The sequence below is a fragment of the Tasmannia lanceolata genome, unplaced genomic scaffold (assembly GCF_043159265.1).
Source record: "Tasmannia lanceolata isolate RefF3 unplaced genomic scaffold, GAP_Taslan_0.1 ptg000015l, whole genome shotgun sequence".
In the NCBI taxonomy this organism is placed as follows: domain Eukaryota; kingdom Viridiplantae; phylum Streptophyta; class Magnoliopsida; order Canellales; family Winteraceae; genus Tasmannia; species Tasmannia lanceolata.
The window spans coordinates 35,030,722-35,057,029 of record NW_027518692.1 but is presented as its reverse complement, the minus strand read 5'-3'; the positions used below and the strand labels follow the sequence as shown (position 1 = coordinate 35,057,029).

General features: G+C 40.6%; 2 protein-coding genes across 15 annotated transcripts in view; both read left to right on the top strand.

The window, feature by feature from the left end:
• LOC143846842 (uncharacterized) overlaps nt 1-4,363 on the top strand; it is a 40,412-nt gene extending 36,049 nt beyond the window's left edge. For 5 of the 7 annotated variants that reach the window (XM_077355427.1, XM_077355426.1, XM_077355424.1 and 2 more), the window contains 4 exons: nt 1,653-3,393; nt 3,477-3,585; nt 3,832-3,898; nt 3,990-4,363. The gene's annotated coding sequence lies outside the window, so the exon portion shown is untranslated. The remainder of the gene's footprint in view (nt 1-1,652; nt 3,394-3,476; nt 3,586-3,831; nt 3,899-3,989) is intronic. The other 2 variants (XM_077355423.1, XM_077355428.1) reach the window with 2 other exon arrangements.
• Nucleotides 4,364-10,774: 6,411 nt separating this feature from the next.
• Nucleotides 10,775-26,107, top strand: LOC143846843 (putative E3 ubiquitin-protein ligase HIP1). Of its 8 annotated transcripts, none has more exons than XM_077355433.1 (10): nt 10,775-11,155; nt 11,418-11,467; nt 11,561-11,658; nt 11,772-11,817; nt 17,759-19,457; nt 24,124-24,174; nt 24,446-24,544; nt 24,966-25,109; nt 25,282-25,492; nt 25,880-26,107. In XM_077355433.1, exons 3-9 carry the CDS (start codon nt 11,631-11,633, stop codon nt 25,417-25,419), a joined length of 2,205 nt encoding a protein of 734 aa, XP_077211548.1. In that variant the 5' UTR covers nt 10,775-11,155; nt 11,418-11,467; nt 11,561-11,630; the 3' UTR covers nt 25,420-25,492; nt 25,880-26,107. The 8 variants fall into 8 exon arrangements, with proteins under 8 accessions (XP_077211548.1, XP_077211547.1, XP_077211544.1 ...); XM_077355432.1 differs by having other exon boundaries at nt 10,776-11,155; nt 24,121-24,174; nt 25,884-26,107; XM_077355429.1 differs by having other exon boundaries at nt 10,776-11,155; nt 24,121-24,174.
• The last annotated feature ends 201 nt before the right edge of the window (nt 26,108-26,308 follow it).

Here is a 26,308-nt window from a genome sequence, read left to right as displayed (position 1 = left end):
GATTTTTGGTTGGCACCCCATTGATGATGGAGCCTTCCAAATGAATGCTTAGGATCCCCCACCCCCCCTGGTTAGCACAGAACCCTGTGTGTGTGTGTGTGTGTGTATGAGAGAAGTGTTTCTGCTAACGTTAGCAGATAACTTCTCTGCGGACGTCTCATTATATACACGCTTATTGGTTCGTCGAGTGGGGCCCCACATACGTTACGGAGAAGGGTTTACGAGTAAAACCAAAAACGCCTAAATTTTCTCAAAGCAAAAAACGCCTAAAATTTCTCCAGCTCTCTTCTCCGTCTCCATCTAGGGTTTCACACAGAGAAAAAAAAGCGAAAAAAACGCCTCTTCCTCCAATCTTCAGACGCCTTCTAAGGTTCCAAAGGTATGTGGTGTGATGCTCTTTTTTTTTTATGCTGATTTTTCTTCTCTTTTCCCTTCTTCTCCCCAACGCCTATTGATGTTTTGCAAATCTGGTTTGAGATCTTGGAGATGATGAGGAATATGCTCATCCATCCATGTGTCCTTATATGACTGAATTTATTACATAATTTCCCCCTCTCTCTTATGCTTATTTTGTTTCCATGTTTTGTCTGCTTCTCTGAAAATTTTCTTTTGTAGATATTGACTTATCGATGTATGATTTAGGTCTATGATGCTGATTTCTATTAGATCGGTGTATGACTGTTGAGTGTTTTTTATTCCATTCTTTCATCGATTAGAAGGTCTGTGTGGATTTCCCACAAATATACATACCTACACGCATGCATACATACATACGTACACATAGCACATTCATATACATATGTATGTCATGCTGACTGGCAGTTGAAGTTTGAGATTATACAATTGATCAGATTGTAATGACATTGATGTTCAGAGTAGAACAAACTTAGCAATTCCATTCTCATTTGACCTGCTCTTTTGTTGCTTTGTTGATTTTGTATGTGTGTAATTTTTGCTGAATTGGATTAAATGTCATGTAAGTTGGGGCATAATGTGTTCTGATGGCTGATTGCAGACGATACATTGAATTAATATTTGTTTTGTCCCTTCTTTTTTTGGTCTGTTGCTGGTAGTTCGAACCCTTTTTGAGCATTTTAAATTTAGTTTTGGGAAAAATACACTTAGAGCCCCTCTGGTTTCTGACACATTCAACTTAACCCCTAATGTTTAAAAAGTTACAAGTAGACCCCATGTGGTTTCAATTTGTGTAAGGTAGGCCCCCTCTTTTGTAAGGTAGGCCCCCTCTTTTGAAACACTATCAAGGCTAATGAAGACCCCACATACACCCCTCCAAACCCCATAGCCGAATCCAAACACTACCAAAAACATAGTGGGCCCACATTCTTTGGATGATCCAAAGCGTTCATTTGATGGGCCTTGACATAGATAGGGTGTGCCCAAAAAATCAGCTCCGTAGGATCATCCTAACCGTTCAATCTGTGGACGGACCGTCAACTGAAGGGGTCTACTTTACACAAATTGAAACCACAGGGGGTCTACATGTAACTTTTTAAACATTAGGGGTTAGGTTGAATGTGTCAGAAACCATAGGGGGTCTAAGTGTATTTTTCCCTTCACTTTTTCCTTGTTGATGGATGTTTTTTTTTTTTTTTTTTTGAAGATACTGTAAATGGATGATTCTTCATTTCAAGGTTGTAGGTTTCCTGTCGAAGATGCTGTTGGACAGTCGTCAGGGTTTGATGATGATGCTAGGTCGCAATATTTCGACATGACAATCAATGATGTAGATGCGGATGGGTTAATTGTGGGTGACGAGGGGGAAGATCTAAATGAAAGTAATTTTGTAGAGGTTGGTGATGATGTGAATGTGGAGGAAGGTATAGAGAATAAGCCATTTGTTGGCCAAGAGTTCGAAAGAAGTGAGGATGCATATGACTTTTATAATGCTTATGGTTTGGTTCAAGATTTTGGAATAAGAACACACCACAGCCAGGTCGAAAAAATGAGAAGTCATATCTAGGACCTTTGTATGCGCTAAGGAAGGAAAGAAAGACCCTAATGACAAGCGACAGGATGGTAAGGAAGTGAAAGAGCGGCGCATTGTGAGAGTGGATTGTGAAGCGAAGATATTGATAAAAGTGAGAGATGGGAAGTGGAAAGTGACAGCGTTTCAGGACATACATTCCCATGACCTTACTTCCCTACTTAGAAGACGCATGCATCGCTCACACAATCAACTCCATAAGACTAGAAGCGGTAGGAATTTGATAGATACTTTTAATACCATGGGGATGCGGATTGCTGGTATTGTAAAAATGGTTAATGTTCTATCTGATGGAGCATCCGGTCTGTTGTCAGCAGACCAAGTGAAATCTTGTTTGAAAGCGAAGAGGAAGAACAATATGGGCGAAGACACTTACATAATGGCCAACCAACTCCAACAGAAACGAGCAGAAGGCCCAGACTTCTTTTTTGCTCTGGAGTTGGATACGAGTGGTTGTTTGAGATAGATGTTTTGGGCTGATTCGAGGGCTAGAGATGCCTACGCTCTTTTCAGTGATGTTATCGTATTTGACATGACGTATAGGACCAATAGGTATTTGATCCCCTTCGCACCATTTACATGAGTTAATCATCATAAGCAGTCTACCCTGTTAGGTTGTGCACTCCTAGCCGATGAGAAGGAGGATACCTTCACCTGGTTATTTGAGCAGTGGTTGATATGTATGCATGGGAGAGCTCCAGGGGCTATCATTACCGATGTGGACCTTGCGATGGGGAATGCTATTAGGACTGTCTTCCCAAATACTAACCACCGATTTTGTTCCTGGCACATTAGTAAGCACTTAGTTGAGAATGTGGCAGGCATGCGAACTTTAGGCAGTGACTTTCCAAAGGATTACGATCATTGATATAGAACGACTGAAATATATGAATGCGAGGAGGAATGGATGAAATTGGTGGGAAAGCATAACAAGGCTGTGTGCACGTCAGGATTGTGTCGGGTAGAGTTCCTACAAACGAAGCACGTCAGGATTGTGTTACTCCGTTTAGGAGGTGGTGCCATAAGGCAAAATTACGAAGACTGGAAGATGAGTCTATTGATGATGAGGATCTTTTCAACAAGTTGAATGAAATTTCCAACATCTTGTTGGCGGAAGTCGATCGAAAGAAGAAAGATAAGCAAATTCAAATGCCAAACATTGGCAGCAATGTGCTGTCAAACGTTGTGTGCACTCAAATACCGGAGATAACTATTCGAAACCCACAAGTTGTGAAGACAAGGGCCGCCCAAGGGTCGCTTCACGGATCAAATCTTCGGTAGAAATCACCCAAGAACAACCAAAGCAACGGACGTGCTCGTTTTGCGGGAAAAAGGGACATTATACGACGACTTGCCCGAATAATGAAAACAAACGCAAGAAACAAAAGGTTTGTAATATCCTGTTTTTCTTTAAGCTTAAGCATCCCTAGATATTTGTTCCAACACAATTAATATTTATTTGTGTTAATAGGTGTAAGAGGTGGTGGTGGAGGAGGTGCAAGACATAATGGAAGAGCAAGAGGAAGAGCAAGAGGAAGATGAAGATGAAGATATTGCTTCGTGAGGTGCTTTCTTGTGAGGTAACTTCCTCAAGCTTTTTATTTTTTGTCAATACATTCCAAATCTCGTTCATATATTCCCTAACTTGATATAAGTGTAACCTATTTGTTATGGACCATTGGCAGTTAGAAATGTTAGTTATACGTTTTCTTACTGATAAAAGTGTGTAATCCGTTTGTTATAGAACATTGTTCTTACTAGGTCCTTTATCCCATTGGTCGCATTCCTTGTTTGAACAGTGTGTAATTTTTTTATTTTCTTTGAAGATGAGTATTGCGAGGCAGTGGAAGAAAGTTTCTGGAGTGCAATGACAGCATTGGTTTCATATTTCATGTGAGTTTTTGGTTCCTACATTACATTGCTTGGATTGTGTTGTAAGTTAGTGTCAATGATTTTCATGATTTTCTTCTCTGTTTGATTTCAGGCAGCTGTTATGAAGCTTGCTAAAGGTTCCTGCATTTGGACAAAACAGTAGTTAAAGGCATGAGATTAGCAATTCTGCGACAGAAGAAAAGATTGTGAACCTGATGCATATTCTCTTGTAATATTTTTTTGGGCGTGGAAGCCTTTAGACATAAGTCGATATGAATAACAGATGGTGTTTTAGGGCAGTTGGCTTTGGTCCCCTTAAAAAGGTTGAGAGCCTTACTATGAGTTTCGAGGTTTCAATTTGTGCCTTTTTAGTTTGCAGCACACAAGTCACTATCTTGAAAGGTCTAAATTGTACCCAATTGCAACTTGGGTGTGTATCCAAACACACTCTTTGACGTTCTTGAATGATTTCAGGCAATTGCTGGATTTCTTTCTGTAATGATTGTCTCTGGTTAGATTTTTTTGAGTAAGAGGAAAAGTAGTCCTTGAGTTGAAGGTTGTAACTGTTAATCCTCTACTTCCAGCTGTACTCCAATCTTTGGTGCTCAACTTTCAGGCAATTGTATTCAGATGGTGATTGCACATGCTCCTGAGTGTTTGGTGCATATGCAATAATTTGGATCATTGCCTCTCTTTTTCTGAATTGATTTCTTTTACCTGTGCGGGTATGGAAGACATATATGGACTCTGATATCCCCACTGTTTGGAAAACTCCAAATTCCATTACCTTGGATCCTAGTAACCACCAACCCTCTTTAGGCAGCCCATAAAATCATATACCGGTTAAAGAATCCCGCCTCAAATCACCAATTCTAACTCAACCCAACCTCCGTTAGTGTAACATCCGAATATATCGCAGAGGAAAGGGTTTCTGCTAACGTTAGCATGTAAGCTTACCTGCTAACGTTAGCGTAAAACAAGGTGGGCTCACATTGTTGGGGGATCCAAAGCATTCATTTGGAAGGCCTTTTGGTGTCCACAAAAAATCAGCTCCATTGGATCATCTTAGGGTGTCCATTTGTAGGGTGAAAAAATGGGCAGATTAGTGGACAAACAGTATCTGTCAATTTTCACCCTAACAAATGGACATCCTATGATGATCCAATGAAGCTGATTTTTGGTACACACCCCATCCATGATGGGGCCTTTCAAATGAATGCTTAGGATCACCCCAACAATGTGGCCCACCCTTGTTTAACTTAGCTGCTAACGTTAGCAAGAACTCTTCTCTCTCTCTCTCTCTCTCTCTCTCTCTCTCTCTCTCTCTCTCTCTCTCTCTCTCTCTCTCTCTCTCTCTCTCTCTCTCTCTCTCTCTCTCTCTCTCTCTCTCTGTATATATATATATTGAGTTTTTATATGGTGTCCATCCGTCAAAACGGTACCGCCCTTGATATTTAATCCAACAACAGCGCACTTTTTAAGATGATGCTGTTGGATCAAATATCAAGGGAGGTACGTTTGATGTACCACCTTGACGGGACTTCACGGTCGGCCACCATATAAATTCTCATATATTATATATGAACACACATACACACACGCACGCACGCACACTATTTTGTCTTTTCATCGCTTTCCCGACATACTAGTATTCTCATCTGTTGTGTCTGCCAGATATTAGGAAGACAAGAATACATAATCTATGTTACATGGATTCTTCTGAATCGGTTAAGTACTCGTGTCGGAAACTTATTGGATTTCAATACTTTAGGATTCACTGTGACACTTCTAGATGTCTTTAATCTTCTTCTTTTTAATAAATTCTACAACAAATTTACAAGGCATTTGCTAGTGACCATCGCAGAAGGCATTTCTAAATGATTCAAAACTATCTGAATCCATGAATTCTTCTTTTTAGGTTAGTCGACCCTTGTCAGATTCCGACACACATATCCACACCCATGCAACATAGTACAGAATTTACACTTATGGTGCATTCCATTTGGTTTAATGTAAAAAATCGAGGTATGATTGATCCATAGAAGATAATTTAATCTTCTGTAATTTTTGTTGCAGGAGAAAGAGAAGGGTGAGTCGAGCTCCCACAGCCAAGAGATGGGTAGCAGTACAGAGAGCACAGCGTCCTTCATTGTAAAGCCAAGCAGGCATGATAGGAGCCTAAAGAGAGCGTCACCCAGAACAAAGTGCCATCCTTGGGCTAGCTAGAACATTAAGAACTTGCCTCCATTGCTTCTGATCTCTGCAGATTAGATGTAGAGATGATGTATAGACTCTAAGCTTTGGATAATTGACCTCCAAAATAAACACCAACGATGACGAAGAAGTCGACAGTAACCATACCGATTTGGTCTCAATCTGAGGTCTGCCTCAGCATCGGATCTCCTCAGATTAGATGGAGAGATGATGTCTAGACACGAAGCTTTGGATAATTAAACTTGTCTTCATGGTCTGCCTCGACTTTTATTTTTTTTCTTTTCTTTTCTTTCACAATGTCGGATCACCGGGTTTTCCTACCCAAGGGCCTAACTGAGTCTAAATGGATGAATACAACTCTCAAGCACGGCTACGAATGTAGTTTTCATGAACAATAAAACCTCATGCTTCGTTATAATCATGACAAGCAACTCGGGTTACGGTCGTTAACCTTTCTCGGCAGCATTTCTGTGTTTTTTTCTATGTTGTGGAGAACGAAAAGGTTAAAAAATAGGGAGAATGGTGTTCTTTAACGTGACCCGTTCTGCCCGTTTCTGCATATCTCTAAGAAAAGCTCCTGAGAGAACTTTTTTCATAATGAAGAGGAGTCCCTCCCTGTGATTCCGTTCTGCACAGCTTCAGATTTCAGAATATTCACTTCTTTTTTTTCCATTCCCAGCTTACACAGGAGATGCTTGGGCTTTGCTTTATTTTTGTCTAGTAGAAACTTTTGTATGATTCTAATGCATCTCTCTAACACAAAACTGATAATGTTCATCTATAATGAAGATCAGTCAAGTTTTGATAAGAATACATTGCTGCCTGTGTGTCAAGCCGCATGGCTTAGAATGATCTTATGGGATTTGAATGATAAGCAAGAAGAAGCCAGATCAGAAGAGAGGTTTCAAGAAATGGCAGATCTCTTCACTCTACCAAGAAATGCCTTTTCTATTGATTCCTACGGACTGGATAAAAATATTGGCTACTTCCCTGCCTCTTTGAGGAAGGTGCATTAGTTTCTCCTAAAACTGTTCTCTTCTTTCTCGTTGTTCCATTCTTCTTCTGCCCTGTACCTCGAAAGGGAAAACACTTTCTCTTGCCAATGTCGATCACCTCCTCCTATTAGTATGCCTATTAAGGGGAGGATGCGGAATAACTGCCGATTTGCATAAAAAGCACAGAATCGCTACCATAAAAATTTGAGGAGGATAAGGTTGCTATTGTAGTGGTGGGGGAGCTCACTAAGTGGCTAGTTCTGACCCTGCGGCAGAAGCAGGCTGTGGAACGACTACCCGTTGCTGCGACTACCCGTTGCTGCTGTACAGCTGTTGGATCGACATAATGGGCTGAACCAACCGAAGAATCTGGGTCAACTGAGCATCCTTTCTTAGCTCGCTCTTCTATCTCCTCTTCTCCAAGTTTCAAGTTTTTTGCTGAAGAGTAGGTAGTTGCCTCAGGCTCTTTCCCCTTCTCAATCTCATCTCGTTTGCAAGTTCCTCTAGTCATTGTGAATTGATGCTATGAAGTTGGAATTCTCTTCCTTTTCTTTATCATTATTGAGCATTGGTATAAAAGGACGCACTTGATTGCTTTCTTGATTGGTACAATCAATAATGAAAGATAATGGTACCCCGACTATGCCTAGGGGGTTGAAAGCAGTATCAAAGCTTACACAACGGCTGCTGAGGTACTAGATCCGGCATGAACAAAACTTGCTATAGGCGAGGCGGGGATTTTGGATCTATTGCCTGTGCTGACAATTCTATGGGAAAGCGTCTCCAGGGACTGAATCTTAGCTCTGCCAAGAGTGGGAGTCAAGAGTGAGCCCCACTAACTACACTGATGATATCAGTACGGTGACACAATGGCTATTGCACTGGCATTCAAGAATCTAGGGATAGTTGGATTATTGCTAGTTTTGCATAGAGGCGACGTTTGCGAAGAGGGTGAACATAGTGCATGATAAATAAATGAATGTCCTCCTTCTCAGTAGTTACTGTTTTTAGCAACCATTCTTAAAAATGCTTTCTCCACATTTTTAGGCACAATAAATGAGAAGAGGCAAAAAAAATCTGTTCAACAACTTCTACCATTCAAGCCCATTTCCCTTCTTTTTTTTTGCAATTTATGTGCTTAGAAAATGGGATTCTTCGCGGGAAATCAGAGTCGCTTCCGAAGATTCTCATTAATCTGTTTCTACCGATTTTAGTCGAGAGACAATTCAAAGCCTAGCTGAACACATTCGTACTAATTATTGTTCTATATTATTAATTGTTATTCCAACTTGCAAATCATACTATGTTACACACATCTAATTATTGGCGCAATTAGTATAGCCTCACTCTTACAACTCCAGAGTGAGCCCACTACCTACACCGACCATATCAGCATCGTGCATTTGAGAATCCAGGGATAGTTGGATTATTGCTGGTTTGGCATACACGCGGCGATCATGAAGATGGTGAAAAACAATGCATAATAATAATAAAAAATCCCTTCTTAGCAGTTACGTAGGGACTCGTCAGTTTTTTGTAATCATTCTTTAAAAAGGCTTCTCATGCTTTTCTAGTTGCAACGAATGAGAAAAGCAAAAAATAAAATAAAAAAATTTATGTAGCAACTCCTACCCGAAAAAAGCCTTTTCTCCATCTTTTGCCTTTAATGTGCTTAAAAATGAGATTATTCACGGAAGTCATATTCGCTACCGAAGATTATGAGATTATTCACGGAAGTAAGATTCGCTACCGAAGATTCTCATTAATTCATTTCTACCCATTTTAGTTGGGAGAAAATCATAAGTTTCCCGAAAACACCCATACTAATTATTGTACCATGCTATGCACATTTAATGATCGGTCGGTTCAACTAGTACATGTCAAGAACGTGCTGCTAACTGCACCGACCATATTAGTACGGCGGCACAAATAGCTGTTGCACCGACATCCGAGAATCTAGGGATAGCTGGATTATTGCTAGTTTCGCAGATAGGCATTCACGGAGAGGGTTAAAAACAAGATAGAATAAACAAAAAAAATCTCCTTCTCAACGGTTACCTAGAGAAGATTCTCTGGGTACCGAAGATTCTCATTAATTCATTTCTACCCATTTTAGCTGGGAGAAAATCAGAAGCTTTCCGAACACACATACTAATTATTGTACGCTATGCACATTTAATGATCGGTTGAACTAGTACATGAAAAGAGCGTGCCGCTAATTGCACCGACCATATCAGTACGGCGGCGCAAATAGTTGTTTCACTGACAACCGGGAATCTAGGGATAGCTGGATTATTGCTAGTTTCGCAAAGAGGCGTTCACAGAGAGGGTTAAAAACAAGATAGAATAAACAAAAAAAATCTCCTTTTCGACGGTTACCCAGAGAAGATTCTCATTAATTCATTTCTACCCATTTTAGTTGGGAGAAAATCAGAAGCTTCCCCAACACACCCATACTAATTATTGTACCATGCTATGCACATTTAGTGATTGGTTCAACTAGTACATGTCAAGAGCGTGCTATTAATTGCACAGACCATATCAGTACGGTGACGCAAATAGCTGTTGCACCGACAACCGAGAATCTAGGGATAGCTAGATTATTGCTAGTTTTGCAGATAGGCATTCACGGAGAGGGTTAAAAACAAGATAGAATAAGCAAAAAAAAAAATCTCCTTCTCAAAGGTTACGTAGAGAAGATTCTCTAGGTACCGAAGATTTTCATTAATTCATTTCTACCCATTTTAGCTGGGAGAAAATCAGAAGCTTTCCGAACACACACATACTAATTATTGTAGCATGCTATGCACATTTAATGATCGGTTCAACTAGTACATGAAAAGAGCGTGCCGCTAATTGCACCGACCATATCAGTACAGTGGCGCAAATAACAGTTTCACTGACAACCGAGAATCTAGGGATAGCTGGATTACTGCTAGTTTCGCAGAGAGGCGTTCACGGAGACGGTTAAAAACAAGATAAAATAAACAAAAAGAATCTCCTTTTCAACGGTTACCCAGAGAAGATTCTCTTGGCACCGAAGATTCTCATTAATTCATTTTTACCAATTTTAGTTAGGAGAAAATCAGAAGCTTTTCGAACACACCCATACTAATTATTGTACCATGCTATGCACATTTAATGATCGGTTCAACCAGTACATGTCAGAAGCGTGCCGCTAATTGCACTGACCATATCAGTACGGCGATGTTGCACCGACAACCGAGAATCTAGGGATAGCTAGATTATTGCTAGTTTCGCAGAGAGGCGTTCACGGAGAGGGTTAAAAGATAGAATAAACAAAAAAAATCTCCTTCTCGACGGTTACCCAGATACTCGTCAGTTTGCAGTCCCGCAGGGAGGGTGGAGGGGATATTAAAATTTGAGCTCCGCCCTAAGATTTTTGTATCCATATTCTTCCTTCTCCGTTCGCTCCCCGGCCGTCCGTCGGCCTTAAACTATTTTCCTTTATTATTTATTTTCCTTCACCTTGTTTTTTAACCTTCCATTTGCACCATATAAAAACTCCCATTTATAAAACCTACTGCTCAAGTGTTGGTAACAGTGCACTCAAAGATTTATACATTGGGTGGTCCACAAGATTAACCGTTAGATCACCTGTATAGTTTTGAAATGAAAGTAGGATGGCGTGTGATGGGCATTTGTAAGTCCAATCGCGAAGCTTGGTAGCCGAAGATGAACACACAGAGTGACAGCCGGGAACGAAAGGACGCAAGCAGGTATTTGGCGTGGGGGGGGCGAGCGATATTTTAGCGGGCAAGGGGAGGTGTTCGACTTAAATTTTGTCATCTCTAATTGGTAAATGCACCCCCATGACAGATGCGTACCCATCTCTGCTCATTTCTACCTTTTTAACCCCACTTTCTTCTCTCATTTTTTCCGTCCTTGAGATATATGCTGCATGCAGAATCTCTCTCTTTCTCTCTCCCGTATCTCTCTCAATCTCTAGGGTTTGATGTTTTGATCTGTTGATTTTCTCTCTCGCTTTGCTTTTCTTAGCATCTAAGCATCATCAACATCGATGATTTTGTGTAAGGATTAAGGAAAGGTAATTCTGATGACTGTCCGATTGTCTTGAAATCTCCTGAGTATAGCTCGGATCATTTGAATATCATATGTGGATGGATAATATGAATGCTGCACATTTTGATTTTTTTATTTTATTTTAATTTTCTGTTTTATTCTAGATGTAAATGATTAGGTTCTGATGATTTTGGTGGCTTTGATCTTGTGGCTACTATTGATCATGCATATTTTGTAGCTTATATTTGATCGCATGACATCTAATGAAGTCGTGGAGTTGTTTGCAGCCATTGAAGTTTGGTTTTTCAGGCTGGGGTTGAGGGTGAGAGTTGAAAAGGTAGTATTATCAAACTTGTTGGATTTTTTTCTGTTATTTGGGGTTTTTTTTGCATGTTTAATAGTGATTGAAGTTTGGTTTTTGCTCATCCAGGTTGAGGGGTGAAAGTTGTTGAATTCTGTATTGTATTGAAGTTGAATCCGGTGGGTACTATTGCTCATGTATGCATGCTCAGTTCGGACCGCATTTAGGTTGTCACTGCCGTAGAAAAGTTTAGCTTTTAATAGTTTTTTTCTTCTTCTGTTTGTAGCTTAGATTAGATCACACTGATGACAATCTGATGAAGTGATGGGGTTGTTTGCAGGTGAAAGTTGTACGATTCCGTATTGTGTTGTATTGAAGCTGAAAAGGTAGCATTAACAAACTTGTTGGATTGTTGTTTGTTATTGGTGGCAACTATAGCTCATGCATTCATGCTCTGTTCACACGGTATATAGATTGTCATTGCCGATGAGAAAAGTTTAGCTCTAATAGTTTATTTCTATTTGTAGCTTAGATTAAATCACATCGTTGACATGTGATGAAGGGATGGGGTTGTTTGCTGGGTGAAAGTTGTAGGATTTCGTATTGTATTGAAGCTGTAAAGGTAGTATTCTTGTTGGAGTGTTGTTTGTTATTTCTTCTCTATTGCTCATGCATGCATGCTTTGTTTGTAAAAAAACATGGAGAAATCATATGATCAACAATTTGTAAGTTACTTGTTAGGCGGAATGATCTTTGGTGGTAAATGGAGGAGTTGGATGAGGGAGCGCATGTTAATGGCATGGTTCTCCATACTAGTAGATGTTTCCCTCAATGGTTTCTTTTAAGGGATCAATATAATTAAGGCAAAGTGATCCTCTAACCTCTCTTCTATTCGCTTTATTGGTAGAGCCTCATAGTAGGTTTGTGAAGGCTCATTAATGATTCAAAAGTAGATGAGTCTAAGCTGCAGGTTTCCACTTACTGTTTGCGGTTGATATTTTACCTTTTTGCAATGAAATTTTGGAGTATGCATTTAACTTGAAGGCAATCCTATGGTGTTTTGAGGTGGCGTTGAGGCAAAGGGTAAACTTTGTGACCCAATAGAGATTTTAGGGATATTTGGTAGTAGTTGGGTTGGGTTTCAATCGTTGTGTTGGTAGCCACGAAAAACATTATGGTAGCTGGTGTTTAAAAGGTTTGAAAAGAAGTATTTGTGGAAGAAGAGGTGGAAGAAGTATCTATGTGGAAGAAAGTATTGGTAGCCATGAAGTATCTATGCGGAGTTAAGCTTTTGGAGCATTCACAGTTAGATCAAATGATTAGGGAGACTCTCAATGTGATTAAGTGGTTGAGAGACGACACTATATAGCCGTGGAGATTTACAGATGCCATAGAGGAGATAGAGAACATTTTAGAGGGTCATAGAGTCGAGCTGACTCATGTTTGGTGATCAGCTAATTCTGAGGCCGATGCTCTTGCACGTTCAGGGGTGACTAGGGAGTCAGTCCATATAATCGATTAGGCCATATGAATCAGAGTTTCTTTCAATAGTTTTACTTTTTTATTATCCTTGACACATCTAACGAACTTTTTTTTTTTTTTTTTATGAAAATTCTATCGAACTTTCTTTTGTATCTTCTATTTCCTTTTTTTTCCTATTTCTTTTTCATTTTATCCTATCTTGTTTTTTAATCTTCAATTGTTTATCAAATCATAGATATTTATTTATCGCCGTTGTTAATTTTTTAATTGATTAATTTTAAGAAGAAGATGAAGAAGTATGTAGTTAAAGTTTTTTTTCTTGAACCTACAGGTCGGAGGTTCGATTCCAGCTTACCCAAACCCCCCCCCCCTCTCTCTCTCTCTCTCTCTCTCTTAGAACTTACAATTTATTAATTCAGAAGCGAGAACACAAACGAAATACCAAAGCTAAGGGGCCGTTTGTCGGATTTTAGAAACCTGGATTTCCTCAAAATTGTACATGGGAAACGAGAAAAGAAAGAGACCAGCCGTCATTTTTTGATTTCTTGCCCTTCTTTCTAGCAGCAAGAGAGTAGCAGATCACTCCATGTTTCCAGGTTTTAGAAATCTTAGGATGCAGGAGAGATTTCTAAAACCTGGTTTTCTTACTTAAAATCCAAGAAACGCTGTCAGCACAGCATGCAGCAGCTTGATCATGAACTCTCTTTTACACTGTTTTCAACCCAAAACCTAGTTTCTAAAATCTGCGTGTCCAAACGGCCCCTAAAGGTAGCCAAAAAACAAAGAAAGTAAAAACGTAAAAAAAGAAATAGAAAAGCGCATAAGAAAATCGTTCTCAATTGGATTAACTGCCAGAGAATTGTATAGTCAATTGATATTGATAATAGTCGCCGTCAATCCAGATTTTGGAGCATCCAAGGTCAAGGTTAGCCAAGCTCTTCATGTTAGAAAAAAACTGCTTTTGCCGAGCACTTCATGCCTACTTGGTTTTTGTGCTTAAACACAAGTCTGCACACGTCATAATTAATTCGGGATTTTAACTGAGCTAATTCTCGAAGTGTTCTTCTTGTTGACTCCAAGGCCTGTGAATCTGCTGTGTCCCGATTGCTGAATTCCCTTTCCTCGGCTTTCCTAAATAAAGCCCGTAAGTTTTCTTCAAAACCTATGCATGATAGCCCCAACCTTTTACTCGTAGTGAGTGAGTGACAAATATTTCCACAATCTCCTCCCTTGCACCTTGCCATGTTATGGGCAAGATTTCTTCCTCCCGATGTGGTATTACTGCTAGCAGGTTTGCTTCCATGGATTCCGTATAACTCAGATCAGTGCTTCTCGCTTTCCTGACTCCAACATCCTCCAGGGCTAAACTGAAAGCCTGGATTACCTGAGGGTTTTTTTTTTTTTTTTTTTTTTTCTGGCGGCGGGGGGGGGGGGGGATAAGGATCTGGATAATCTACCGACTCACTTCTTAACTCAGATGATAATGGAGGAGTGCCTCTAACTGTAACTGCATTTCAGACAAGGGAGCACAAAATCCAAGAGAACCATTATTTGACAAATTCAAAATACCTGGCGGAGGAAGAATCTGTCGGTGATATAGCTTCTGGTGAGCGCTTGAATCCACCCACTTTGCCGTCTGAGGTGATTCGTGGGCAATAAGATGCTTCCAGCCGCCCCTCTGCGACAACTCTCGGGATGATCTGAGGGAATTTTCTGCATATTCCGAGAACTCGTACCCTGACTTTCTGAGATCTGAGATGCTTCGACCCAACCCTTCGACAGTTCTCGGGATGATCTGAGGGAATTTTCTGAATAATCCGAGAACTCATATCTAGGCCCCTCTTTCGAAGCCATCGCAACCCTGACTTTCTGATATGCAGGCTCCTCGAGAAAACCTCTGAATTCGCTGATGGACTCAAAGAAAGGAGGGTTATGGACCTCTATATCCAGAAAATTGAGAGATTTTATGATCTCAGACGATTTTGTATATCGTGATCCAACCAATGACCTTCTGTTACTTGCTTGATTCGTACTCGTGCGAGAGAGCCCCAAACTAGCTTTTGGAGTCGACGGGGAAAAAGAAATTAAAGGGGATAATGGGCTCGAGGGATGGGTATATTGGTTTTCGAAGTGGGCCTGCCTCAAACCCTTCAAGAAAGCCCCAATAAACAAATCTAGAGTCAGCCCATTTTCCAGTAGGCCGAGCTAAGAACATCTCTAAGGGACACGTATCTCGATATGCATGCTTTGAGCTATCCGCCTATGTCACAAATGTCGTTCTCAGGAATTTCTTGGCAGGGGTAAAGCTCTGGATATATTATTTTTTATTATTTTTTTCTGGTTTATATCAGGAAATAAACGGTAAAAATAAAATTATTTAAAATATATAAAAAATATTAAATTTAAGAAAAAAATATAAAATAAAAATATCATAAAAATATCGGTATAATATTGTGATATTATCGGGATGTTTTTATGATTAAAATGAAAATATCGCTATATTTTTAAAATCTGAGGATTAGTTCGGGATTTTGTCGTTTATCAAAATCTCGCGATAAAAACACTATAGTTTGAAAATATCGGAGATATTTGTGACATAGCTATCCGCGACCTCCTCGAGATGCGTTGCAATGTAACCAGCACGCTACCTCCCTCCTGCGCCACACTGTCTTCGAGAAGGCTTTCCACGTGTGATGCTACCAAAGGGTTAGAATTAGAGCAAGTTAGCAATTCAACATCATTGCTAACTTGCGCCACAGGACTATCCTGCGCCATCATCTTCTCCACCTCGCCATTGTATTCCCGATTTCCGATTCCTGCACACGAGGCATGCGAACTCGAATCTCGGACTCCCGAATGTTTGAAAGATTATGAGGGCTCTCTAATCTCTTCACTAACGTTCAATAGACTGTCTTGTCGATGGAAATCGGCATCTTAATGCATTCCGGCGCATCTGAAGAATTCATTAGTAGAACCTTAGCTTCCCCATACCTGCTTCCTGATTCGCACGACCCATCTGTGGCGAGTATTCTACCAACTCGACATCCAGTCTTCTGGAAATTTTCTACCAATGAAGCTTGAGGTGGGACACCCTCCACCGATCACCACTAATCTTTTAGCGTTCTGTTAAACTTCTGGTGCCACTCCTCCATCTCGCAGAATGGACTATCTCTCGCCTCGATCCACTCCTTACATTGGCCGGAATTTGCTACCGAAGGGGGGGGGGGGGGGGGGGGGTTATAACTATTTCTCCCGCGCAATTCGGTGTGCGACAATCCGTCCTAGGGCCGAACAAGGGTTTTTCAGCCAACGATGTATCCCGTGTACATCCCCAAGGATTTATGATTTTAGTTTTCCCCAAATGCTACTTTCAACACCAAAACAGGGATGTATTCTTATCTGGTCTACCCAAATATCTTCTGGAGCTCTAGGTAGCTCCTCTTCTTGAAGTAGAGGCTCTATTGGCTCCCCTATTTCTTCTGTTCCATCATGATCCTGTTCTAGTTGAATCCTTTTAGCTTCACCAAGGGTATCTTCTCTTCTTTGGCTAGCCCTTGACACTGGGATGTTGGTGTTGAATCCGGTCCATATCTTCCAGCACGTCAGGCACTCCAGCTGTCTTCTGAAATTGATAAAATGGCACCGGGAACACCTCCAATCTCCCAGCTTCCCCTCCTTTCTTCTGCTAGCAACCTTTCTAATCTCTTCTCCTTTGTGCTCCTTTGGATCTCTCGGCCTCCTTGACTTCCGGAATTTCGATTCTGCATTTCTCCATCGCGAGGGACTCCGAAAACTCGAACTCCATTCTCCGAAACCCCTTCTCTCTCTCTCTCTCTCCAAGCTTGATGAGATCCACAAGTCCGGGTTTTCCTTTGCTACCTTCAACGCGGTTTCTGTAATATCTTCTTCGATGCCTTGCCTCTGTCATGCTATCTCTCTGGCGGCCTCTCTGTCTGTCTTGTACCATTCTCTCTTCACCTTCTGCGTGCTCAAACACAAGTCTGCTTCTCATAATCTAGTGGCAGATACATCGGTTCAGCTTATGACTCCTTTGGGCTCCTATATGCAGAAGTCGTGGGTTTAAAAGCTTTGAAAGATCTGTATAAAGAACACCCTTACATCTCAACCAACAAAGAAGATGTGAAAATCAACAAGGGAAACAATTTTGACAAATTTGCAAGATGGGTTTTCCCGTATATGACTCTCGAATATGCATTCCGCAAGCTTACCATTATGGATGGATCACAGCAAGTTGTTGCCAAAAAGCAAATCACTACAGATTAATCAGGGAGTGTGATGGCATATCATGTGTTTGGCGTCATTCCATGCACCCGACGTGATATTGTTTTTGATGTATTTGTTATTTACTTCTTTGGACTGATGGAGGACATGAGTTCTAGTTCAGGATGACCTAAATTCTCGCATGTGACTTGAGCATTTTATATTCAATCCTGAAAATTGAAGTTTGAAAAAGCTGTGAGCCTGCAAGTATTTTCATCCTGTGATTTCTGCTTCACATTTATAAATAGCACATTCTTTTGTTCAGTTGTTCTCCAACATATTTTTTATTTTTAAAGTTCACATTCTTTTGTATACTTCTAAAGATATGCTTCTAATCCTTCTAATTCCCTTCCTGTTTCCTGCCTACCTGGGGGCTTATGGTTTCTCATAAATACTCTGTTTCCAAATTGCATAGCATTTTACATCTATGTTTTGGTTTTGGTTTTGGTTTATGTGTTGTGTGCTACCCTCCTGAGCTTCTCAACTATTCCTTTTTCACAGTTTGCATAATTAGATTTCTACAGAAGAAGTGTTATACATGACCCACTACTACCTTTTATGCAGTTTTCAAGGGGAAAACATACTAGCCCTGATGCAAGGGCAAAGGAGTACGGTTCAGTCCTTACCGGAGACATTTGAATTTGGGTCTACCTCAAATAACGCTGACATGGATCTGGAACTCTATTGGAATAACCTGCTAAATCCAGTAGACGGACGGGGTTTAGTAGATTATCCTCTCTCTCCTGATACAAATATTTCATATGTGAATGCTGTTAATCATGATAGTGGGAACTTGAATAACTGGAATCTTGGTGGATCAAGCTCTGGTGATCACACATCAAGCCAGCCCGGCAATGATGAAGCCAACATTGTTTCCTTGGAAAGTGAGAATATAAACATTGATAGCAATCAAGCTGCGAATGAACCATTGCTATTACAAAACTCTAATTCTGATGATATTCCTCAGAGTCGGAACCTCAATTCAGGATTTGTTGGGAATGATGGCCAGGTCATGGGATCAGAAACTGAGCAGATTCCATCTGCTAGTGGTTCTACTGTCCCTCTTGTGACTGCCTCTGGAACTGTTGATTATTCTGCTGAAAATGGAGATGGTAGACTTGGTTGTTCACCGGATGGTCAGCGTTTATCCTGCAAAAGGAAGGCCGTTGAGGAAGTTTCTGGGCAGCCCTCTTTAGGTGGAAGTTCAAGTATAGCTGAGAACAGTGTATGGCATGGCATTCCTGCACAGCATGATGCTGCTAGCAGTTCAAGTATATCTAGTCCTGCAGGGCATCTTTCTGGTGTCAATGAAGGGCAGTTAAACACAAGATTTGGTGTCAATGGGGCAGGAATGACTTCTGACTATCATCACGGTTCAAGTAGTACAGCTGGGAATGCAGAAAATTTGCACAGGAATTTTCGAATGAGGATTAATCCTCCACATCAACAAGATTCTGCCACACTTAATCTACAGCCCCCAGGAAATGCTGTTAGGCGTTCTGATGTTTGGCCACCTGTTTATTCTCCTTCTCAGCTTCTCTCATTTCATCGGTCCTTGGATTTGAGGTCAACAACAAACATTCCAAGTTATCCTCAACACCATTCTCTTGTGCCACATATTCCTAATTTTCCTGGATGTACTGAGAACCCTTACCCATATTTTGGGGGTCCTAATCCACACCATTCTCTTGTGCCAAATATTACTTCTTCAAATTCTCCTGTCATTGTAGGAGAAAGACTGTCTGCTTTACGAGAGGAACCAAACTTGAGAAGCATGCCGAGAAGCGTCTCGGAGCATCCAATGTATGTGCCGGCAACTGCGATGAGAAATTTGACGCAAGATCCAATACAATGGAGTCAGGTCAACAGGAATATAAGTGTACCTGAAAACATTGCTTCTTCTTCTCGTATTGGCTCTAGTTCTGTATTCCGTCCTTCACTGGGTTCTACCTGGGTACCTAATCCAGGTCCTCCAGGCCAGCATCCGCGCAGGTTACCAGAGGTTGTTCGACGGTCCATGTTTCCAACTACTGGAACTGAGTCTCCAGCTCAGAGCAATGCTTTTCCTCTACTGCGTTCAGTTGCTTCCACTTCCTCACAGATGATGGTTCTTCCATCTGGAGTTAGTCATCCTGGCAATCAGGGGCATCCTCCATATAGGCCAGAGTTCTCAATGGATAGACAAGGTGATGGTGTACCGGGAGTTCCCTCGTCATTGCGTAGTCTGCCAGCCCCAGTAGCGAGGAGGAGGCTATCAACTGAGGTTTGTTCCTGAAATAATTGTTGCCGTTACACTGGTAATTGACTTGTATGATTTCTATCTGATTTATCCATTGTGATTTTTTTTTTTGAAACATGATGCTTGGTTTGATAAATCATGAAATTTCCTAAGAAATTGAATCTGCTAAACTTGCTTAGATTTTCTGCACCGAAGAGTTTTATTTTCTCATATATCAAAACCCATCTCAACTTATGCACATTATTTTGGGGCATTGCAAATTCTTTGTACCCCCCGTTTGTTTTCTCTGTTTCTCTCTCGCACTACTCACACACACATATCAAAAGGTGCCCAAAATGACATGGCCCTGATATTGCCACTCCACCTCTATATTTGGCTACTAGTGCTACAAAAAAATACTAATGAATGGGCAATTGTATCTGTTGACTTGGCGAGAGAGAGAGAGAGAGAGAGAGAGAGAGAGAGAGAGAGAGAGAGAGAGAGAGAGAGAGTACATAGTTAGGGTTATACCCGTGAAATGACCAATATACCCTCAGTATAATCTGATAAATCCAGCACTCCCCATGACCTGGACTGTATATGTCATACATTCCCAGCTTGTTACAAATATCATTCAACTTTGTCTTTCCTAATGGTTTGGTAAACACATTGGCTAGCTCTCCTGATCCGGTAAACACAGTCGCATGTCACATTTTCTAAACTTCTGACGAATAAAGTGGCAGTCCACTTCAATGTGTTTAGTTCACTCATGCAATACTGGAGGTGAGGCAATGTGGACTTCAGCTTTATTGTCACAATATAACAATACTGGAGAGGAGACGATGAAGTGGACTGCCGTTCAAAAAATATATATAACAATACTGGAGACAATGATAGATTTCGCTGGGGCACTCTTCAAGTACTTTATTATCTGAATCTCTGCAGCCCAATGAGAAGTGCGTGGTGAGCTCATGAATTGACAGACCAAGCCTACCGCAAAGGAAATATCAGGACAAGTGATAGTCAAGTAGATTAATTTTCCAACTAGTCTTCTGTATCTGTCATGATCTTCTAATATCTCTCCCTAATCTGGGTAGAGATTTACATTTGGGTCCATAGGCATGGCAGCATGTTTCACCCCTAATGCTCTGTTTGGATGCTAGGTTTTTTTTGTTCCCAGGATTTATGTGGGTAAAGTTTTAGTGGTCACATCAGCTTTTTCTTGCTGACATCAGCAAAATCTTCTCTTGAAAATGGTGTTCTCTCTTTCTCTCTCTACCCTCTCTCTCCACTCATCATAATATCTTTCTCTAATTAATGCTTGTCCCCTCTTTTGTCTCCTACCTTTACCCACATAAATCCCAGGTAAAAAAAAAACCCGGCATCCAAACAGAGCATAAGGCACCTGTCTCTTCTAATATGTCTAGCAAATATTTTTTCTAGGACAATGAAAGTCCACCAAGAGAATAAGCTTTCTCAATCCCAAGGAAGTACCGAAGATGACCTAGGTCTTTGGTGCAAAATTTTTTCTGAAGGAAAGTTTTAGTTTTTGTATGCCTATCATGTCATTCCCGGTAATGACAATATCGTCCACATACACTATCAAGAAAATGTATCGGTATGAGACTGGTAACTAAAGACGGAGTGATCAACTGCACATTGCTTCATACCGAAGCTCAAAACTATCTCACTGAATCTCCCAAACCATGCTCGAGGAGATTGTTTCAGCCCATAAATAGCTTTACGAAAACAACACAATGATGATCGTATCTCCCTTGAGCAACATAACCAGGAGGTTGCCCCATATACGCCTCCTTAGTAAGATCACCATTCAAAAATGCATTTTTGACATCCAACTGATATAATGGCCAACCCCGGTTGACAGCTAAAGAAATGAGAACTCCAACCGGTTATATTTCTGCCACAGGAGAAAAAGTTTCAGTATAGTCCACACCAAAAGTATGAGTGTATCCCTTCACAACAAGCCGCTCCTTCAGGTGCTCTCGACTGTCCCATAAGGCAGATACTTAATCATGAACACCCAACGACAGCCTGCACCAGAAGGAAGAGAGACCAATTCCCAAGTGCCATTTGAGTGGAGAGAATCCATGGCAGCACACCAACCAGGATGAGCTTAAGCAATCGTAACAGACTTAGGCACAGTAATAGAAGACAGTCTATGTAGAAATGAACGATAGCAGGGTGAGATACGGTCATAAGAAACAAAATGAGAAAAAGGATGTGCTGGAATGAGTACGCAAAGCAATTGGAGAATTAGGAAGAACAGAACTAGAAGTAGCGTTTGTTAGCTGGTTACCTAAAGATGATTTGTCAGACTGGAGAGTCAAATAGTCGGGTGGAGAAGATGTTTCAGAGTAGGCTACACAATCCGACGAGAGCCACGAGTGTAAACATGCAGCTTAGAAGTGGGAGCATCTAAAGGAACCAACGGAAGAGGAAGAGGAAGTCCAGAGTCACATACAAAGTCAGTCACAGTCAGAAAAATAAGTAGTAGACTCGAAGAAAGTAACATCAGTTGAAATGGATGTCCTCCTTAAGAGAGGCTGTAGCACTTATCTAACTTGTCAACGCCAGGGGCTAACTTACAACCAAAGACTCGTGGTATCAAGGAAAACAGATTACTAGAAGGGTATAACACAGAGAGTGCAGTCCGATCAACTTAGACAGAAGAAGGGAGACTTTTCCCTAAGAAGCACGCTGTGAGAACATCATCACCCCAATAAAGTCTGGGAACTTTCTTCTGAATCATAATGGTCCGAGCCATATCAAAAAGATATTTGATTTTTCTCTCAGCTACACCATTTTGCTGGGAGGTATAGGGACAAGAAGACTAATGAAGGATGCCATGAGAATCCAAGAAGTCCTGGAATCCATTACACAGAGAGAAATAATCTCTGGCATTATCGGTACGCAAGGACCCCATACATTAGAGTACTAACTCAAACGGACGAGAAACACGATTAACATCTCTATAGGAAAAATATACACGATGATGTTAACTCACATAACTCGCATTGAAAAGACTGAACTGGACTAGACACGAAATCAGTCTTTTGAAGCTTCTCAGCTGAGGGGTGGCCCAAACGGCAGTGCCAATAAAATGAGTCAACAATACTCCGTAATGTTGTACCATCACTACCCTGATCAAGATAATAAAGGCCATCTATCTCATTACCCGAACCAATCTTCCTCCCAGTCTTCAGATCCTGAAAAACACAGTAAGGGAAAAAGGAGACATAATAGTTTAGATATTTGGTCAACTGACTAACAGAGAGCAAATTAAAAGGGAACTTCGGGACACAAAGAACAGAAGACAAATGAGGCCCGAGTGACGAGAGACTACACCAGCCCTTGAAACAGGGGATGCAGCCCCATCAGCTAAAGTAACGCTATGACTTAGTGACGAGTATGACTGAAAAGAAGAAAGAATGTTGGATTTACCAGTCATATGATTGGAGGCTCCTGAATCAATGAGCCAGGACCTAGAATGTTGGTTGCTTGCCTTTGTCTCGCATGTGCATAAACTCATCATTTGAATCTCAGCACACCATCATAGAATCATTTTTCTCGACTTGACCAGATGAAAGCAGTGCTGAGCTCTCAGGCACACCTGCTAAGGCATGGTTGGCATAATGGGAAGGCCGTAACTCTGAATGTAAGTTGTATCAATAGTCAACTGAATGGCCCTCCATAAGGCAGCGCGTGCAGAAGCGAGTCCCACTACCAACACTGCCTCGGCCTCCTCCTGAATCGCGACTACCTCCATGGCCACAACGGCCTCAACCACAGCCAGGTTGTCCACCACTACCAATACGATCGGCTCCCAACTGAGAAACAAGCGCATAATGATCATCAGGGGAATCACCAGACCCATCTGTCCTTATAGATCTCTGTACACAGGAAAACACCTCATCAAGAGATGGCAGAGAGCCTAAACCCACGAGAAACAACCAACTGATCTACTTGAATAGGGATGAGTGCCTCTTGGACAAATGACCAACTCCCTCTCATGGCTCGAACGAATTCATCACTTAGGAAGACAAGTTTAGTGAGACTTGAGTTTCGATATGTAGCTGACTTTCATGAATAGTTTCTAATGAAGTTCAATATATTTTAGCAGAAGGCAGAGCTGCTCATTATCACACTTATTCAAATGCTAATTCCATTTTACATTACATACCATGAGTGAGCACACACTAATCATACTGCCCATTGTCCTGAAGGCCATGTTGCACAATGCTCTATTGGAAGATCAGAATGTTGAGGGTTTGACAGTTTGTTCTTCTAATTCATATCTTCTGAGAAAATGTAGTAGTTACACAAATGCATTTTGGTATGAATTTACACTTTTCTCTTAATTCTTTTGAGTTGTTTGTTCTATTTGCACGGCATATTTGCAAATCATAGCTATTTTAATTCACTAGTCATTTTAGCAGCGTAGATCCTTTCACCTTCTTCATGAAAATTTTCTAAAGGATTCATTAGCCTACCCCAACTAGTTTGGGACAAAGGCTCAGTTGAGTTGAATTGTTGAGCTATTTTAATTTATTGTTTAGTATCCTGCCATTTCAAGTTTGCAATGTTGACATTTGATCTTTTCAATTTTTTTAATTTTTTTTTGTTTGTTTAGCACTCTTGTTACTCTGGAGGTCTTTTTGCGCTTACAATTCAGTTTCCTCTTCTACAGCAGGTACGGAATGCATTGGATCTCATCCGCAGAGGAGAGAATTTAAGATTTGAGGTTAGTTATTTCAACGTCTATGTTTTGCATGCCCCTCGCTTATAGCCAGCCTATATATTTTATTTCTTGCTTTATATGAATAGCCTTAGTACTTTAGTTATTTAACTTATTATGTTCTGTATAGAACTCATCTATTTAACCCAATCAAATCTATTTTATTTATTGTTTACTTGAATCATAAGTGCGAAACTAATGACATACTAACATCAAACTCCATGTTCTGGAAATATATCCACATCTGAAATCCTATGTCCTGATGGTGTTTTGCCAGGATATTCTGATCCTTGACCGGTCAGTATTTGTTGGGACCGCTGACGGACATGACCGGCATAGAGACATGCGGCTTGATGTTGATAATATGTCTTATGAGGTAAGCATAGTCAGAAATATCTCCTTTATTTTTGAAAATGTCATGATATTCTGCATTTTATTTTTTGATAAAATGAAAAAATCCCAAAAATTTACCAAGATTCTGAAAAATACCGAGATATCTTCATGTTTTATTTTTAGCACAAAAATATCCCCAAAAAATCTCGATAAATTCACATTATTGTTTGTTGTCCTATTTCTTTTTCCTTAAATTATTGTGTTTATAAATGTTTTGTTTCCCCAATTTTCCTGATATAAACCCGAAAATAACAAAAAAAATTAAAATATACCGAGATACACTCCTCCCGAGAAATTCCAGAGACAAATATTCGGTACTATGGAGGTAAGGACAAGAAGCCATCACATGGTTGTGCTATGAAAGATTCATACGTATTGAGCATTCTTGATGATTGAATTTTCAGGAATTATTGGCACTGGAAGAACAAATAGGAAACGTAAGCACGGGATTGAATGAAGAAACTGTTCTGAAGTGCCTGAAACAGGGTAAGTATGTGCCAATTGCAGTAGAAGCACCACCAGAGGTTGAACCATGCTGTATTTGTCAAGTAAGTCGCTCGAATATTTTCGCTGCTTGATGTTTTATATTCTCACCATTTTCAAATCTAAGCCCATTTTTCGTACAATCTGTTTTCCCGGAGGAATATGTTCGCTTCTTGATGTTTTTTACTCTAACCATTTTGAAACCTATGCCCATTTTTCGTACAATATGTTTCCCAGGAGGAATATGTCGAAGGGGACGAGCTTGGAAAGCTGGACTGCGGCCATGACTTCCATGCCGCCTGTATTAAACAATGGCTAATGCAGAAGAATATATGCCCGTTTTGTAAAACAGCGGCTCTGGGTACTTCAGATTAAAGGCCTCACTCATCTCAGAGGGAGAGGATGAGAGAGTGAAGGAGATAAAGAGGGCAGCGAGCGCAGAACGACTGTGAGTTTTTGTTCGCATACGCCTTCTTGCATATTCTTTATTGAATCCAGTTCCTTGGCGGATAATATCTCTGTTTAAGGCCATGTTTGACAACCATGAAATTCTTTTCCATGGAATATTAGTTTAACGAGTAGTGAGAGAGTTTTAGAGAGAGTGGGAGAAAACAGGAGCCCGGTGATGGTCCAAAGTGGCTGAAAAATAGGAAAACAAATCCATTTTGAGTAGAGTTTTTCTTTTTCCTGTGTTTTCAGCCAATTCTCCCCCTCCCCCACCCTCTATGCCCATCTCTCACCACTGGATAAATTAATATTCCATGGAAAATATTAACATGGCTGGCAAACATGGCGTAAGTTTTCAAGTTTTTCCTAATTTCTTTTTTTAAATCAGTCAGGTGCATTTGAGCGTTTGGCGTGTGGAGTGAAACCAAATGCATACAACTTTCAAGCAGGCAAAGCGAGGCAATGGCAAAGAGTGTGATCCTTTTGTTTATATATTTGGGGAGCGAGGCTTTCGACATTTATCCTAGGCACTTTTCCTCTAATTACATTGACAATTTTATTTATTTTAGTATGCAAACATGGTATAATAATCGGAATTTATTCATCAATTTTTATTTATTTATTTTTCTGTGGAAACAGACAGCCCTCCCAGGTGGGGGATAAGATGCCCAGAAACCTTCCCTGAAGTGGCGGCAACATGCCGTTCGGCTTGAAACTGATAGAAAATGTGGATTGTGATATCTTTGCTGGATGTCATATCCTCTTTTCGAGTAGGGCCTTTGGGCTATTCTCCATGGGGATAGAAATCCTCTTTTTG